At 50.1% G+C, this 15,732-nt stretch overlaps 5 protein-coding genes across 5 annotated transcripts; 1 reads left to right on the top strand and 4 right to left on the bottom strand.

Annotated features, from left to right (window-relative positions):
• Positions 1-1,187: 1,187 nt before the first annotated feature.
• STEHIDRAFT_135585 (uncharacterized protein) lies at positions 1,188-1,562 on the bottom strand (the record flags this gene model as incomplete). Its single annotated transcript, XM_007310951.1, has 2 exons — positions 1,188-1,308; positions 1,489-1,562. The coding sequence occupies 2 exons, from the start codon at positions 1,560-1,562 to the stop codon at positions 1,188-1,190; spliced, it is 195 nt and encodes a 64-aa protein (XP_007311013.1).
• A 3,914-nt stretch (positions 1,563-5,476) lies between these two features.
• On the top strand, positions 5,477-7,088 carry STEHIDRAFT_68897 (uncharacterized protein; the record flags this gene model as incomplete). The annotated part of the gene is made up of 2 exons (XM_007310808.1): positions 5,477-5,759; positions 6,145-7,088. 2 exons carry the CDS (start codon positions 5,477-5,479, stop codon positions 7,086-7,088), a joined length of 1,227 nt encoding a protein of 408 aa, XP_007310870.1.
• Positions 7,089-7,409: 321 nt separating this feature from the next.
• STEHIDRAFT_106027 (uncharacterized protein) lies at positions 7,410-10,331 on the bottom strand. The gene is made up of 7 exons (XM_007310950.1): positions 10,226-10,331; positions 10,104-10,160; positions 9,842-9,944; positions 9,486-9,643; positions 9,203-9,340; positions 8,919-9,038; positions 7,410-8,726 (listed from the first exon to the last, which is right to left on the bottom strand). The coding sequence occupies exons 1-7, from the start codon at positions 10,315-10,317 to the stop codon at positions 7,526-7,528; spliced, it is 1,869 nt and encodes a 622-aa protein (XP_007311012.1). The 5' UTR covers positions 10,318-10,331; the 3' UTR covers positions 7,410-7,525.
• Positions 10,332-11,078: 747 nt separating this feature from the next.
• Positions 11,079-11,291, bottom strand: STEHIDRAFT_126285 (uncharacterized protein; the record flags this gene model as incomplete). Its single annotated transcript, XM_007310949.1, has 1 exon — positions 11,079-11,291. A coding segment is annotated over one exon (213 nt), but the record flags the coding sequence as incomplete, so codon positions are not given.
• Positions 11,292-11,626: 335 nt separating this feature from the next.
• STEHIDRAFT_163281 (uncharacterized protein) lies at positions 11,627-14,323 on the bottom strand (the record flags this gene model as incomplete). The annotated part of the gene is made up of 8 exons (XM_007310948.1): positions 11,627-11,661; positions 11,732-12,106; positions 12,178-12,959; positions 13,049-13,189; positions 13,272-13,582; positions 13,640-14,126; positions 14,185-14,211; positions 14,274-14,323. The coding sequence occupies 8 exons, from the start codon at positions 14,321-14,323 to the stop codon at positions 11,627-11,629; spliced, it is 2,208 nt and encodes a 735-aa protein (XP_007311010.1).
• Between the last annotated feature and the right edge of the window lie 1,409 nt (positions 14,324-15,732).

The following is a 15,732-nucleotide window of genomic DNA, read 5'->3' as shown; positions in this document are numbered from 1 at the left end:
AGAAATAAACATGTGCGCGTGCGTGATGAAGTATACGCCAGAGGTCGAAAGTTCCAGGAGGTATTTCCAGAGCGTAAAGGCGAGCAACGGAGATACCGGCGGTCTCGAAGGCTAGGCTGATTGGATGGGGTGAATAGGCGTGGTTGGGAGCGAGGGTTACGGTGAGAATGTTGACGGAAGGCTAGCATGAGAGGATACGGATGGATGGATTGATGGACGGTGACCTTGAATAGGGGCGAATTGAGAGGGCTTTGGGGGGTATATCGGCAACTGATCAACGAAGACTAAGGTGAAAAGTCGCTCACCTCCATATACTCCAAGACATCCTGCGCGCTCCCGACACCACACCGGCTTGTCATCTCGGAAGCCGACAGCAAGGCAATATTGTGCTCCTTGATGCTAATCACCGTGAGTATCTGTTGGAGGGAGTGGTTGAAGATAGGAGGTAACGGTGGAAGCTGAAGACACAGGTTAGTATATGCGTTCGAGGATGAGCAGGGAAGGTGAGACGAACGGGGAGCTATGCTTTATCATCTTCATTCCCAACATCGGTCCTCATTCCCGACGTGTATTTATCCATCGTTGGGAATACGGAACTCCAGACTGAACTCCCTTGGGCAAGAGGACGACCTACATGCCACAGCGTCTCCGGATTCCAACAGCGGTCAAGCATAAGCGTGGTCAGGAGTCTTCGAGGACAAGCTTATAGAGCGGTTACGAGCTCGAGATAACTTTATTCACAGTGGCATTGTCATGGGGAGCCATAGCGTGTTGAATGCGATTGATTTGGCCGAACTGCGCCTAGATATCGGCGGCAAATGTTATTTGGTTATGGCGTGTAGGCTCTGAACCAAAAAGCGAGCATACGAAAATGAATACAATTATCTCGTAGATTGTTGACATTCGAAAAGCAAGACTGGAGAGAACAAGTCTAGAGGCTAGCAGGGGGATAGACCGAGCATGAAGAACGAGCAGGCCATTCGACACATGTTTAGCGTTCAAAGTATCAGAACAAGGATGGTATAACGCACAAGCGCTGAAGCTACGCGAACACCATTTTAGCGCACGCCCGCATGGCTCTTCGGAGCATCCACTCACCAGCGAAGATGCACCTCGCCACACCTACGAAGTAATCTTCCTGATTACTCCGCATCCTGAACAGCACACCAAAACGGCGTCGACACGAACTATGCTTCGTGATATTTCTTCACATATTCCAGCTGCACCCACTTAACGGCTTCTTTGACTTGGTCGTCGACTGAAGGGGTGCGATGTTCTGTTTTGTGACGGGGCCTGAGTATTTTATGCCTAGAGGGTAAATCGAGAAGATATCAGCTCTCGTACGTGGTTACGGAAGGAGTACATTTGGAGTGAGACGTTCAATGGATAGGGATAGGGGTGTGTGGTGCGGACGGACGAGTTGGAGATGAGAGACAGGAGACAGGTTGTACACCTAAAGAAAGGGTGCCGACGGGGGCAGTGACGCACCGAGAGTAGTAGTGAAAACGGTGTATCAGGATCGCCAGGAGTAGCAGGGACCACGGGGTTTTTGTAGGCATCATCACGATGAACGTGAAGCGGATGGTGGATAACGTGAGGACAACAGAACCGCTATTGAAGACCCAAAGCCAGTTGAGCAGTGGTTGCGCGTCTCTATTTCATCCCAAAACACGCCATCAGTATATCTGCAAAGGGAAATTTTGGGCAGGAAATACAGGAAAAGATGGGGGGTGAAAAGGAGTTTGAATAGGGCACAAACGAAGTCCTCGAGCGCAAAAGAAGAGAAGAGACGCACCAGTGCGCATAAACTACATAAAACCCGACACCACACGCGCCATCACGAGTGTTTCCGTACGAAGTGATCTGACCCATTAGCAGATGTCGAGGGGAAGACGGGCAAAACAGAGAGGCCGGAGGCAGAAGGAATGGGTCCTGGTGGATTCCTAGATGGATGGGAGCTGAGTACGCAAGAGAGAGACGAGATGGGAGAGCGGGAAGGGTGCGTATCGGCGGAGAATAGGGACAGGATGAGACTTAAAGTGATGGCGATTCAAGCGCCTTGGACGACATAACCATGAAGTGCTTGTGATAGCGACTTGAAATCCATCATCGCGTCGGTAGACCACAGTTCGGCGAGTACATTGAAGAAACCAGAATAGCAACAGAATAATTGATGAGGCCGTTTAACAACCCGTAGTACAGTGCCCAAACTGGGCAGGCCATTACGAAACATTATCTAGAAGAAATAGAGATCGCACTGGATACCAGGATGTTACAGGGGACCGTAGGCGAGCGAGTTGGAAGTGGGAGCAAAACACCGATTGGAAATTGCGCGGAAGCCAATAGCTTCTCGGCCCGGCACTCCCGTTCCTGTTTTGGACGCGACTGTTTTCGCGCGAACTCAACTTGAACGCATGGCTCTACCCTCAGGCCTCAGGCCTCAAGCTACAAGACCTCATTGCTGTGTGCAGCGTCCTCCTTGACATCTTCTCTTCTGGATACCATCGGACAAACTATGCGATAATCCACTCTTAGATTGGCATCGTCACGTTGCATCTGGCTGGAGACTGCTGGCGAAATCGCGTGGGCCTGCGACTCGGGAGTCGTCGTCTTTCCACTGGAGCACTCTCGACCAGCGTGTCTTAGTTGTGTCTTAGACACTCCGAGATCAACTTCTCGTCGCCCACGTAGAACATAATTGCGTTCCAGAGCTGAAATGATCGAGCCCGCCAATTCTGGAAATGTCTCACATTCAATTCATCGCGCCACCCAACTTTGTCTCACCGGCGCCACCCAGCCCACATCGCCTCCAATAGTTCTCAGACTGGCGCTCGCATCGAGTGCTTCGCTCACAGAGCGTAGCTATACCCCGAAGAGTACAAAGGCCAGTGAGGTTCGCCCACCAAAAAGTCCCATACCCATTTTACGTCTGCCATCTCCTCTCCCTTTTACTTTTTGATATAACCCTTCCGCCTTCGTTCGCTCGGTTTCAGGTCGTGAATGGGTGGGTCATCTGCCCTAGGCATGACCCCACTTGTTCACGGTTCGATCCGCTCGTTCGAGCAGGGCAGCGGGCGGATATTCTGCCTCCTCAAGGCAGCAATAGCACCACGCTGCACGATATTTTCTTTCTTCTCGTTCATTCCAAGCTGTGGAAGGGTGGTTAATCTGCCCTAGGCATCATCGCACCGACCAAGCAGTTTGGCTCGTTCGCTTTTTTTCTTGAGCTGTGGACGGGTGGGTAATCTGCCTCAGGCATGGTCGCACCGAATACGCAGTTTCAACCTTTCCTTCTCGCTCGTTTCAAGCTGTGGACGGGTGGGTAATCTGCCCTAGGCATGATCGCACGGAACTAACAGTTTGGCTCGGGCTACGGACAAGCCGTAAAGCATTGTTCGTTTCGGGTCGGGCGTGGGTGCCGGTGATTAGCCTCGCATCCACTCACTCCCGACTCACCCTTTTACCCCTCCGTCCCCCTTTTTTTTCCTGGTATAGGGAGCACGGTTCAGTACGAGCTTGCTCCCGGCGTCGGCCTCTCCGTGGCCCAGGAGACTAGTACCCTTTTCGGGGAAGCCAACAGACGCCCTGGCTACGAGTAACTGGAATAATGTACGTCTCCTTCTATCTGTTGGTGGAATCACCCCTTTTAACCTCGCAATCTCGATTCTGTGCGTTACATCAATAGATGTAGCACATATCCAATCCGAGATCATCAAATGCACCCTCGTCAGAGCCCCATATATAATACCGTGCGTACGAGCATGACATTTTCGTCCTTGCATTGCATTTCAATGCGACTGCCCATGTCTCATGCCCGTCCCAGTTCTATCTTGCAGACGAACTCATGACGTTCAACCGCCAGGGCATCATCAGCACGGACGAATGTAAAACCCTCTCTTCACAGCACGAGTATTCTGATTTCCTCCGTAGTCTCACTGGATGACGAGAGCCCCGACAATGCATGGGGCCAGGGTGCTTGCCGTTCGCGAGCGGAGATCAGTGCAAGAAAGTTACCTTCATTATGCGCTGCGAAGAACGGCGAGTACGCCCCTTCATTGCACCTCGTCTTTCCACTGCCCCTTCAATGTGAATACAGCGTCAGGCCAGTTGGTGGAATGAGCGGAGCGCACAGAACGCGTTCCCGCTGGTCGTGTATTACCTGGAGCACACTCTAGATTCTCGTGTTCTCTCGCGTTTCTGAGCATGAGCTCACAAACCCCTCTCGTTTCTCACTTGAAGATCGAGGGTGCTTCATTTATCGTCGTATAACTGTGCAGTTGGATTCCTCTATGGGAGGAGAATTTACTCTTCAGTTTTCGCCTCTGGGTCATGTGTGAACCAATGTTCACGTGATGACAATGTATGATCAGTTGCACGAGCCATCGCAGGTTCACGCTTCCAATCCTGATATGAAGACCGGACCTGCAGCCTTATGATAGCAATGACGTCAGCCAACGTTTCTTTGTATCGGAACCCTTTCATACAAAGCTTCGCAACAACGAACTGTGGTTGCATGCCAATATGCATCGATGTTGGTTTTTTTTGCGCCCCTGTGCATTTGGTTGTCTCCCAAAAGCACTTTCGAGAATATCTGTGTGAGTGGGGATCAGGTGACTGCGTAGGCATTGGCGGATGTACGTTCGCGCACGCAGACACTTTTGTTGCTATCGGACATTTTCATCTCGAATCGCATTGGCTGACACATGTCAGTCTTCTGCCCTCCAACAGAATTTCGCCTCACTCGAGCTGGTTGGAAGTGCTCTACCCATTACACAGGTTGCATAGACCGATCGGCCTCGGTTGAACTCACTTCCACGAAGTCGTAGTCAATCCCAATTTAAATCGTCACGTCTTCGGAGAAGTGTGAACCACTAGCCTACCGAATACCAACACATTGTTCATCTCTCGTCTACCTAAGTCAGAATCGCTGATCCCCACGGTGGGGAGAGCTTGCGAATTCCGCAAGGCCTTTCTCCGCACTAGCTGCTCCATCATCACGCTTTACGTTACGCATGACTGCGTCGATGTGTGTCTGAAGCCACGAAGGTCAGCAGATACAGCTCCGCGACAGCCCTTCTCTTCATTTTCCTCTCGAGCTTGACTACGAACCATGGTCAAGATACGGTGAACCTCGCGCTGGAGTGATACATCTAATGGAGTTCCGATTTAATATTGATCTCGAAGACTCCGTGGCACAGGGTCCATCTTGTATCTTCCAGCCTTCAACGGCGAGGCGCTTCGCATGTGACACAGTCCTGGCGCATATTTGATGTCATCCGCAAGTCTCGACGTGTGTTTTACAGGAGGCTTTGCGCCTACCCAGCAACTGCGTCCAGGGGTGTCCCCTATATAGAAGCGCCCATATTCTGTCTCGATGCAGCACCACGGCTTTTCGATTTCCCCTCGCGCTGGCTCTCCCCGCCGCACATAATACCAAATCTGCTCTCATCCCCATTCCGACTACTCATTGTTTCACATGCTCTTAGACCCGTCTAACGCCACAACGCCCGTCGGATGGTATTCTGAACCCTCCTACCGGGGTACATACTCATTACTGTCGAGCTGCGTCTCGACGCTTTTGATATGCGTGTTGAGCGCGGTGCACCTCGACGTCCCAGCTGAGCATCACAGTAGACTGCACAAATGGGCGAAGAAGGCGAAGTGGGTGGCGGTTGGTGTATTCGCGCCAGAATGGTTGACTATGACGGCTTATCTCGAGTGGCAAAATGCGAGAGGACTGGTTTTAGAGGCAAATAGCCGTCTAACTTTTGTTGATCCGGTACGTTCTCTCCCTACATTTCGGACCTCTCTTTTCCGTTCCTTTTCATACGTACTCACGTCACGGTGGCGATTCGTTCAAACAGAATGTGGAGAAGAGCAAGGTCGTAATAAGAAGAGTCTTCAAGCCTCTCCTACTTCAAACAAAGCTCTATGATCCTGAGGTAGATATTCGAATGAAAAATCTCTTTGTCTTTGTTCTCGCTGACTCGCGTAATCTCTCTAAGTCTGCCGAGAAGTCCAGATTTTCTATAGCGACGCATCACGCACCTGATTCTACCGGGGTGCGTTATTCTCCACGCAGTCACCCTTATGGAATCACGAAGGAAGCGTCTGCTAATCTCATTTTTTCACAGTCCGTACAAGGGAGACGTCACCACTGGGACCTCATTCATGGTTTCTACGCATCTACCGGAGGCTTCTGTCTCCAGACTTCGCAGGGTACCCTCGCCACTCTGACTGCCCAAGGAGTCTCCTACCTCATCGACAAAGACCCTGACTCCATCCCCGACATCTCCTCGAAAGAGGTCCGAGACAAAAGCAAGCACGATAGCCTCGCGAAGTGCCTCGCGCTAATCCAAGTTCTGTGGTTCAGCGCGGAATGCCTTACTCGATTGGCGCAAAACCTGCCCGTCAGCCTGCTAGAGCTGAACACCTTCGTTCATACCCTCTTTGCACTGATCACCTACACCCTTTGGTGGAAGAAGCCTTTCAACGTCGACGTTCCCACCACCCTACCCATGCCGAGGAACTCGGATGTCCTAGCGACGCTTCTTGCAGGTCAGGATCCTAGCCGTGTATCATCGAAGTACCTCCAAAAAGAAGGAACATCGAAGCCGTTCCTTGTTCGACTGAAGTGGTACCACCTCTTTCGTGGTACAGCCGACCCATTCCACTTGGGTCAGTCGGATCCGATACAGTGCCGTCTTAGGGTGATGATTTCCAGCTTTTTCGGTGCACTCTACGGCGCATTGCATATCTCTGCTTGGTATTACCCCTTTCCAACCCAGGTGGAATGCGTGATATGGCGCGTATCCGTCTCGTGTATTGTGGTGTGTGGCTTGATTGTGTCACTGTCGCAGGCACTTGCGATTCTTCACAGGGGGCATAATACGAAGGATAGTACGTGGATGAGCCGTCTGGTGGCTATCAAATTGGTGGTAGTCAACTTTGCTGCAGCTTATAGCATTCTCATCTCCTGTTTTGCACGTTTCTTCATAGTTATGGAAAGCTTCAGGAGCGTTTGGTTCTTGCCAGCAGCTGCGTACGTACTACCAGAGTGGTCGAGATATATGCCTCACTTCGATTGATTTCGGGGCACTTACTTTCCATCATATTTATACTTCAATCCACTATGTTCTCGTTCAGAAACAAAACTACTTATATACCATGGCCTTGAATCCTACATACTGCCTTTCATGTACCAGTATATATCTATATATATAGCGGATCCATATGCAATGTAGTTCCTACTCCCCCCGACTGTGCGATCGCTCCTCCTTGATGTGACACGCCAACAGGGCTATTTCCCAAGCAATGCGTTTAGTCAACTGATGTACGTGATTCATTTGAAGTCAGCCCATTAGACACTTCAAGAAACACGATAACTATTGAGAGCACTTGGACGTCGACGAAAAACCGATGAATAGTGACGCGGCTCGGCCGCAGGTGTACCAAAAACATGAAACTAAATGAACAAGGAAAAGGCCACATAGATCGACTACTTGAATGAAAGGCCACGACTCGGTTAGTTCGTAACCCCCCATCGTCCTCGCCTTCTCGCCCCTGTACTTCCACTTGCTCTCGAACCCTTCAATCCAACCCTCGCCCCAGTCACGCCCCTCTTCCTAACCATCTCCTCCAACCCCCTCCTCATCGTCTCATCCCTCTTCCTCTCTTGAATATCCTCTCTGAACGCTCTAACCCGCTTCTCCATGGCATTCCTCCTCTGCAAATCCCTCTTTCTCTCCGCCTCATCGTCACGTCTAGCCTGCTCCTGCCTCTTCATCGCCGCCCTGATCTCTACATCCCTCCTCCTCTCAATCTCATCATCTCTTTTCGCCGCAGCCTGCCTTGCCATCGCCTCCCTAATCTCTGCATCGCGTTGATACTCAAACACGTCGTCCCTCTTCGCCGTTTCTTGCCGTCTAAGCGCCTCGGAGCGTTTTTTGACTTCGCCTTCGGAGGTTTCTGTGCATGGGTCGGAGGAGCCGGAAGCAGTTGAAGCACTGGCAGTTGATGAAGTAGCCACGACTTTCGTAGAAGTAGAGACGGAGGAGGGGACAGAAACTGCGGGGGTGGTGCTACTGGACGGGGAGGCAGCACCGGCCGCACTAGTTCCCTCGCCCGCACAGGGATCGACACTAGCGCTAGCAGTAGTAGTAGCGGCGGCGGCGGTACTGGCACCAGCTGAAGAAATGATGGAGATAGATGGGCCGCCTACCGCAGCGGAAGAAGAAGACGAAACGGCAGGGACGACTGAGGATGAAGGAACGGTCGTGCTGGTGGAAACATCTGGAGCGCCAGCGCAGGGGTCGACGGAGGTAGTAGTGGAGGGAGCAGAAGACGAGGATGAGGAGGATACGGAGGGGGTTGTTGCGAGGCTGGACGATGACGTTGCGGATGTAGGGATAGCGGTGGTAGATTGAGCGGCGGAAGAGGAGGCGATGACACTCGATGAGGATGTATTCGCGGTAGAAGATGCCGTGGCCACAGCACTCGCGGAGGCGATCACCACAGCACTAGAACTTGTAGCGGATGCAGCGGCGCTAGAGCTTGCCACGTTACTCGACACTGCCGAGGATGAACCAGCAGAACTAGCGGTCCCCGCATTTGGCCCCGCCAGATCCGTCGTCAAATCGCCCGATTCGACATATATACCGGACCAGAACCAGTCTTCGGCGTCTGCGTCCGAACCGCCGTTGGGAAGGCGAAGCTGGCCTATGTGCCTATTGCGAAGTGAGATATGGTAGGGAACGAAAGGGTTTGGATCAAATGAAAGATATGAGAGAGGAGAAGATTATATTTGAGGATATAGATGTCAGTTACCAGAACGAAGAGGATTGATAAGGAGAGGCAGGCAACGAACTGGAGATGGGGGGTGGAAGGGAGGTACTAAGAACGAAGAAGAAACAACGTACCAATCCGCAGAATTCGACGAAGTACTCGCCGTCACTGCCTGCACGACCTGTGTGAGCGCGTCTGAGCCGTTCGAGGCCCAGAGACCGACTGTCCCGGCGTCGAAGTCGATGTCATAGGCGCTGTTTTCATAGTGAATAGCAGATAAATTGAAGGGTCAGTACTTGGTCTGAACGGCAGGACGAGAGAGACACAAAACAGTATGGAACGTGGTTTCAAGAAGTTCAAGAAATAAAAGCGAGGTAAAGATAGAAATGGTTACGAAGAAGGGCAAAAGAATACGCACAAGTTATACCACTGCCCAGGCACCAAATCCGTACTCCACTGAGTTTCGGAATTTGCCATCCACCGGAGCGTATTATCCGTGCCACTGGACTCGCTGGATAAGAGGCCATACTTGATCTCCGTAAAGTGGCTCTCGAAACTATTATAGACCATAAAACGCGCATGAATATCAGAATGCTCTGTGCGTGACAATAACTCAGAGGTGGATTGGATTGGGATTTTTGTGATTGAGAGGGCAAGGGATGGGAGGCAGGTACTAGGGAAGAGACGAGGAAGGCACGTACAAAGCGATCTGATGCTCAAACGCCGCGTTCGGCGCGTTCGTCTCGGACGTACTGAGCGAGAAATGGTAGTATAGATGTCCCGCACCCAAGTCCTCCGACGTCTGGGGGATGATCTCGGAACGCTCCATGGTTTGGCCTTCCCAGAACGAAGTTCCGTCCTAGAGTAGGGTAGAGGGCAAGGATAAGCCACCAAATGGAGTGAAATTTAAGATTGATACGGCAGGTGAAAGGATATATGTGGTGGCGAAAGGACGGGACAGGCGAGAGGTATGTACATGTTGAACAAGAGAGATGAATACTTGGAACGAGTTGATCGGGGATAAATACGGATGGTATGAGTGCGAAGGGAGACGTACGATAGTAATTTTGATACCCTGTGCATCTGTCGTATCCACAGGGTTCTTATAATCAGAAGAGACGTCCAGGTACTCAGATGTAGCCGAGTCGCCATGGATGTACCTATGGCACCACATGTTAGTCCATGTCATGGAGAGTGGAAAATGTAAGCGGCATAGTCATGAAAGAATTAGGAAGTCTGAAGGTGGAAGGTGGAGGGAAGGAGGAGGAGGAGCTAGTGCATGCTGGGTGACGGTAGCGGAGAAGGGAGCGGGGACGTACCATTGATAAGGCGCGATCTGATTGCTGAATGACCACAGATCAAAGTCATCGACGACACTAACAAAACGACAATTGCGATTATAAATTAGCGCAGTATTTACTAAATGATGCAGGGAACGTACAACGAAGAGTTGAACGTCCCATCCCAGAGGACGGTACCAGCTTTAGCGGACGCGGCGGAAAGAGCGAGGGCGGAGAGGATCGCGGACTTCATCTTGATCAACTTTTCAATGGTGAAAGAGTAGGTTGAGGTTGTGGTTATGTGGTTAAGTAGGATGCGAAGAAAAGGAGTCGGTTGGCCGCCGACGACGAGTGGGTTACAAAGCAAAGGCTCAAAAGAGTGTCACAGAAGAACGAATGTATGGCAATAGCGTTGACGCGTCGGGAGAACTGGCTAAGCAGGCTTTAAATACTCGATACGCAGAAAAATCGCCAGCGAGAATGGAAGGTTTCTCTTGAAGAATGGGAGTGAGAGAGACAAAGGCGAAAGAGAGGAAAGACTGGTGTTCTGAATCGGACGACATGATGAGGTCGGAGGATGTTATACGTATGTCTTGCGCAGTTATGTCGCTATATCGATGGTCGCTGCCTTGTGCAGCCATGTGTCGTGTTCGGTATGTTTTTTCACGATGAGTCTTGTGGATTTCATTTTGGAAAGGCCAGGAGGAGTCGACGCTGCTGTCGAGGGTCTCGAACGTGTCGTTCCTGGCGACAGGAGGTTTTTTTGTAGCCGCCGGATCAATCAACGGAACATTGTTCACGTGGCAGACGGGAGATCGGACTTCAAGTTCCGACCACCTCCGTGGGTTCTACCATACGTATGTACGCCCCGAGACCAACCCGGGACAGCCCCGCGACCTTGGCGCGACCCTACACAGCTTAGAAGAGCAAGACCCTGTAGATTAAATCTACTGCATGAAGTTCACCAGCATACGTATGTTTGTCTACTACTGTACTTTTTCGACCAAAGGTTCGTCACGCGTTCTCCGCGCTGGTGAACCGAACAAAATCCTGCGTGACCTCACGCATAACGCATGGTGAGCGAACAGTGACCTCGGCAGGCGCTTGCGCAAAATGATCATTTTTGCAAGCGCCTACGTTGTTTTCTGAACTATTTACGGGTCCCGTCACGCTCACGCACGGTCTCTGAACCGTGACCGGGGCGAAACTGATGGGTGACGTACATTTCTGATGAACCTTTGGTCGAAAAAGTACAGTATATCGGAAGGAATAAGATACAGTAAGTATGATGAACTTCAAGATATGGCATCAGTACCCAAAGCACTTGAGCATGGCCCTGAATAGGATGGCGGCGAGCTCCCGAATCGCATAGGCCTCTAGTAATGCTTCGCTAATCATGACTAGATACACATGAGAATGCTATAGAGCTGGTCAACATAAGACAGGCAATGATTATCACAATATTAAGCTATTTCCGAACAGCGGGCTACCACCTGCGCTAGCGATGACTGCTATCATTAGGTGTGAGAAACCTTTCAGCTCGCGCATACGTTTCCATCTACTTATCTCCCCGACATAAACCTATGAGTTTCTTCATCTACAACATGTGTTTACCTACGAAAAATCAGTTATCACTGCGTAGTATGCTGAAACAAAGATACACTCACTACTTGGAGGTATTTTCCGTTCGCGGTCGTCATCGGTATGACCGCTGTTCCTAGATGTCGCTGGAGCACTCCGCTGTACAACTGGCACAGAGATAGAGTCCCATGGCGTGTTTGGAGAGATGTAAGGCTGAGAGTGTGAGGTGCGACCTCGGGGATAGCCATCAAAGGGTGAAGCCTGCTCTATATCGGAGAAGTCGACCCATTGGGTCGAAACGAAGAGTTTTAAAAACCCGACGTCGACTGGTCGGCCCTCGCGTGGGTGAAAGCATTGTGGCCTCCAACCACTGGATCCGTAACCAATGGTGAGTTGGCCGTTAGGTCCAATAGATGGATCTACATGACCGTGCTTGGCCGTTCCTGGTTGGTAGAATAACCCTGTAGCGGAGATCAAAGTGAGTTGTATATATCGTATCAAGATTGTGGTCCGTAATATCACGTCTACTTACTGATGCTCAGGTCCCCAATGTCGAAGTAAAGCAAGGCCACATATAGAGAATCATTTGTTCTGTTCTCAACCTCGAATCCAAGTGGCTCCGGGACACTTGGACACTCCAATACGTCACTCGTGATGAGATCCACCGCGGGGTCTTTGTGCTTCATAACATGCACATCATCAATATCGCCTTCCTCTAGAGCGTAACAGCGTAGGAACACGTTCCTCCTCTCGCTACCAAAATACTGGCTTGTAGTCGGGAAGCGATCCAAATGTGTGAAGAAGTCGGCTGCACCAGAGATGACGGAAATGACTTCGTTGATAGTCGAAGACCTTTTGGTATGACATTTTACTGTGCGGCAAAGGCGTGTAACCTCGTATTTGTGGCACGTCTCGTTATTGACTTCGAAATCGACCAAATTCCTGCTCGTAGCCACTAGCGTCAGCTTCGGAATGACCCCTGTAACGGTGGTGACGGAAATGTTTCTGTGTTTCCCAAGATTTTCCTGGACGAATTCCTCGATGTACGACAGCTCCTTTGGGATCGTTATTTGGAAGTCATTCCCTAGCCGAGTTCTCGATGCGTATGCTACTTGCGGAAAGACTTTCCCGGTAGTAGAGGAGGTCGTAAGTACCAAATCGGTGGTATAATTCGTGACATTCCGGACGGTGAATTCGCCGAGGGGTAGCTTCTTGGTGTCCATCGTTGTATAAACGTTGAATTTGGACTCTTTGGTGATCCCGTATGCTGTGCCAACGGTAAGATGATATGTCACAAGTTCCTGATGATCCCGTCTGGGTGAAAAAGCAAAACGATGTCCACATCTACGAGTTAATCACGGTCTCTGCACCACGTTAACATCAATGGGAGATATCACACTTACGGAATATTGTTGGGACTGGAAGAAGACGTAGAGCTGCCACACTTCTTCAGTTTGACCTTGTAGAGGTCATGTTCTCGAAAATTGCTCTGCATCGAAAACAGATATCTGTTCTGATTATTCCCGACACACTGTGGGTACTGACTGCGTCCAACGCGGAGGCAGATAAATTATCGCATTCAGTATTATGAATTATCTATCATACTGGGAGATATGCAGTGCTTACTCGTTAAGGTCCTCCATGTTTTCAATCAGTTCCCTGTATGTGATGTTGCGTTTTTTGAGTGTTTTGAGAACATCGATCAATGCTTTTGTGAACGCCCCTCCATCGGGCTTCTCATTTCCTGGCTGCTCCATACCAGAACCTGCGAGAAGGGTATGGGAAAATACACCCGAATATTGAAACATTGTCTTCAATTTATCGCAGAGCGCCACTTTGGAGCGGCTCTCGGCGACATGTCTGGGATTCGCCTTAGAACGAAGGCTAACTGTGCCTCGGGTTCCATACCCTGAGTAACAACAGTCCATGATGACTGTCTGTCTCAGAAGATACCATTAGCTACAAAAGGGACGATCGAAATTGATGGCACTAACAATGTTGTTTCCCTTCGCGCGGGATATATCGTTCAAAATGTCCGCCAATACTGCGTCGGTAATTCCATTCTCGCTCGCCGCACCATTCCTTCCCGGAGCAGCGTCATCATTTGGGGTACCATCCTTGAGCGAGACACCATCGTTCCGTCGAGCAAAATTGTATGGGCAAAGCATGCGAACGCTTGAAAGAAAGTTTCCTTCGCTCGTGATGTCGGCCTTTGCTCCATGTCCAGCAAAGTATATGAGGATAGGGTCGTTCCTCCCGATATTCTTGTTCTTGGTAATATCCTTGAGAGCCTGGTATATAGCAGAAGATGTGGCTTCCTCGTTCTGTATCGTATGGATGCGGTCAGAGGGGGCATTCATGTCCTCTAGAAAGGCTTTCATCGAGTCGACGTCGGCTTTGACTCCGGGCAATGATCTCAGTCCGCTCATGTCAGGGTACGTGGAAATCCCAATGATGAGGGCAAAAAGACTGGTGAGGTCTCTAGGGAGAATATCATAAAATTGAGTACTCATAATGTCGAGAGAAAGAGGAATCTCACAATGGAGGAATGGTTGAGCTTTTCATCCTATGTATGAGAGAGAGCGTGAGTATACCACCGAAGTTCGACTTCAAAAGAAAATACCGCACTGAGGCAAGGGTTGAGGACGTTGCTTTTTGCTGGTTCTGTTGGTCGTCATGTCGGATTATACGGCTGTGATGATGAAAATGATCGAGACAGGTGCGGGTTGTAGTGGTGAAAGTCAAACAAAGCTCTTGTAGCAGATAACTGTGGACAGTGGACCGATGGTGAAAGCGCAAGTTGTAATGCATGTGATGGGTTACGTGCCGAATATATACATTCGTCTAGACAGGGTGCGAATTTCGATAGGTACCTTTGACCAACGCCATGCGATGAACATTATGCCCGTCGGTTATTTCAAACCATTCTCCTGTTACCAGAGATGCTATTGAAAAAGCAACTAATCTATTGCTGTATGAGGTGCAGTGCATTAGACCCTCGAGATACATCTGGAGGCGATGGACGTTGTAGATACTAAATGGGGCCTTGAGGCTGAAAGCCGGAACCGTGATCAGTCATCATATCTTTGAATGCTGCTCACACTGTGAGCGCATCAGCAATCGACTAGGGAGATCTCTCGGGAAAAACTGCGCCCGGAGGTCAACAAAAATGGGGAACTCATGAAGATCACAAGGGCAGAGCGGCGGTACACTGTTAGTCCTTCCGTTTTTGCAAAGGCATGAAGAGCAAATACTATCCATATGAGTTGATAGTGGGACGGTGACACCTAATCTTCCCTGACACAGAATACCTGCGTTTCGAGCTACTTTATTCGGTACATGATCCTGCGTCAGATGGCTCGAAGAGCGCGTGCGCAGTGATATGTAGTCAATATTTTGCAAGCATAAAGTAGAACCGCCAAGTCTCGTAGAACTTTGGGACTGTGATAATATCACAGTGAGCGCAGACCCTTGCATAGCGCAGAGAACTGTAAGAGAGCATCAGGGCCAGGTACTGTACAATGTTCTGCTGATGACTTGGTCATTGGTTCTCAAAGCATAAGCTCGCTTTCGATGATGACAGGCACCAATCGATCCTATACAAATATCAAACAGGTTTCTGCTTCACGGCAGCTCGTCATCGACCTGAAAACATCGTAGAACACTGAAAGGCTGTTCCGATCTATCAGAGTGATCTCCTACATTCACCCAGGTGTATTCACTATCCACTAGGCCATGCGGCGTTCCGCCATAAGCAGTAATGACCTGCATCATTGGCGAACAATTACATCTGGAGAGGGTAGTGCAAAAGCGAATACCATACGGTGAGATCCGGCGCAACTATTGGAATGCAAATATACGCTATAAATGCGCACAACGATAGATAGAAGGCGAGGTCCACAATGCATGTGTATGTGTTTTCAATGGGTTCAGTGCCTGTACATGATAACGTTTCATGGGTACAGCCTGCTGATCCGTCTCGATCTGCATCTCAATGATGAACTTATCGACTATCCTGGGCAATCAGGAGCAATCATCGGTTGGCCGCTTCCAATAGAGAAGCGGAGGCGTTGCGAGCCTCGTTCTT

The sequence above is a fragment of the Stereum hirsutum genome (assembly GCF_000264905.1).
Source record: "Stereum hirsutum FP-91666 SS1 unplaced genomic scaffold STEHIscaffold_22, whole genome shotgun sequence".
NCBI classification, from domain to species: Eukaryota; Fungi; Basidiomycota; class Agaricomycetes; order Russulales; family Stereaceae; genus Stereum; species Stereum hirsutum.
Note: the sequence above shows the minus strand (reverse complement) of the source record. Positions and strands in the feature narration are given on the sequence as shown.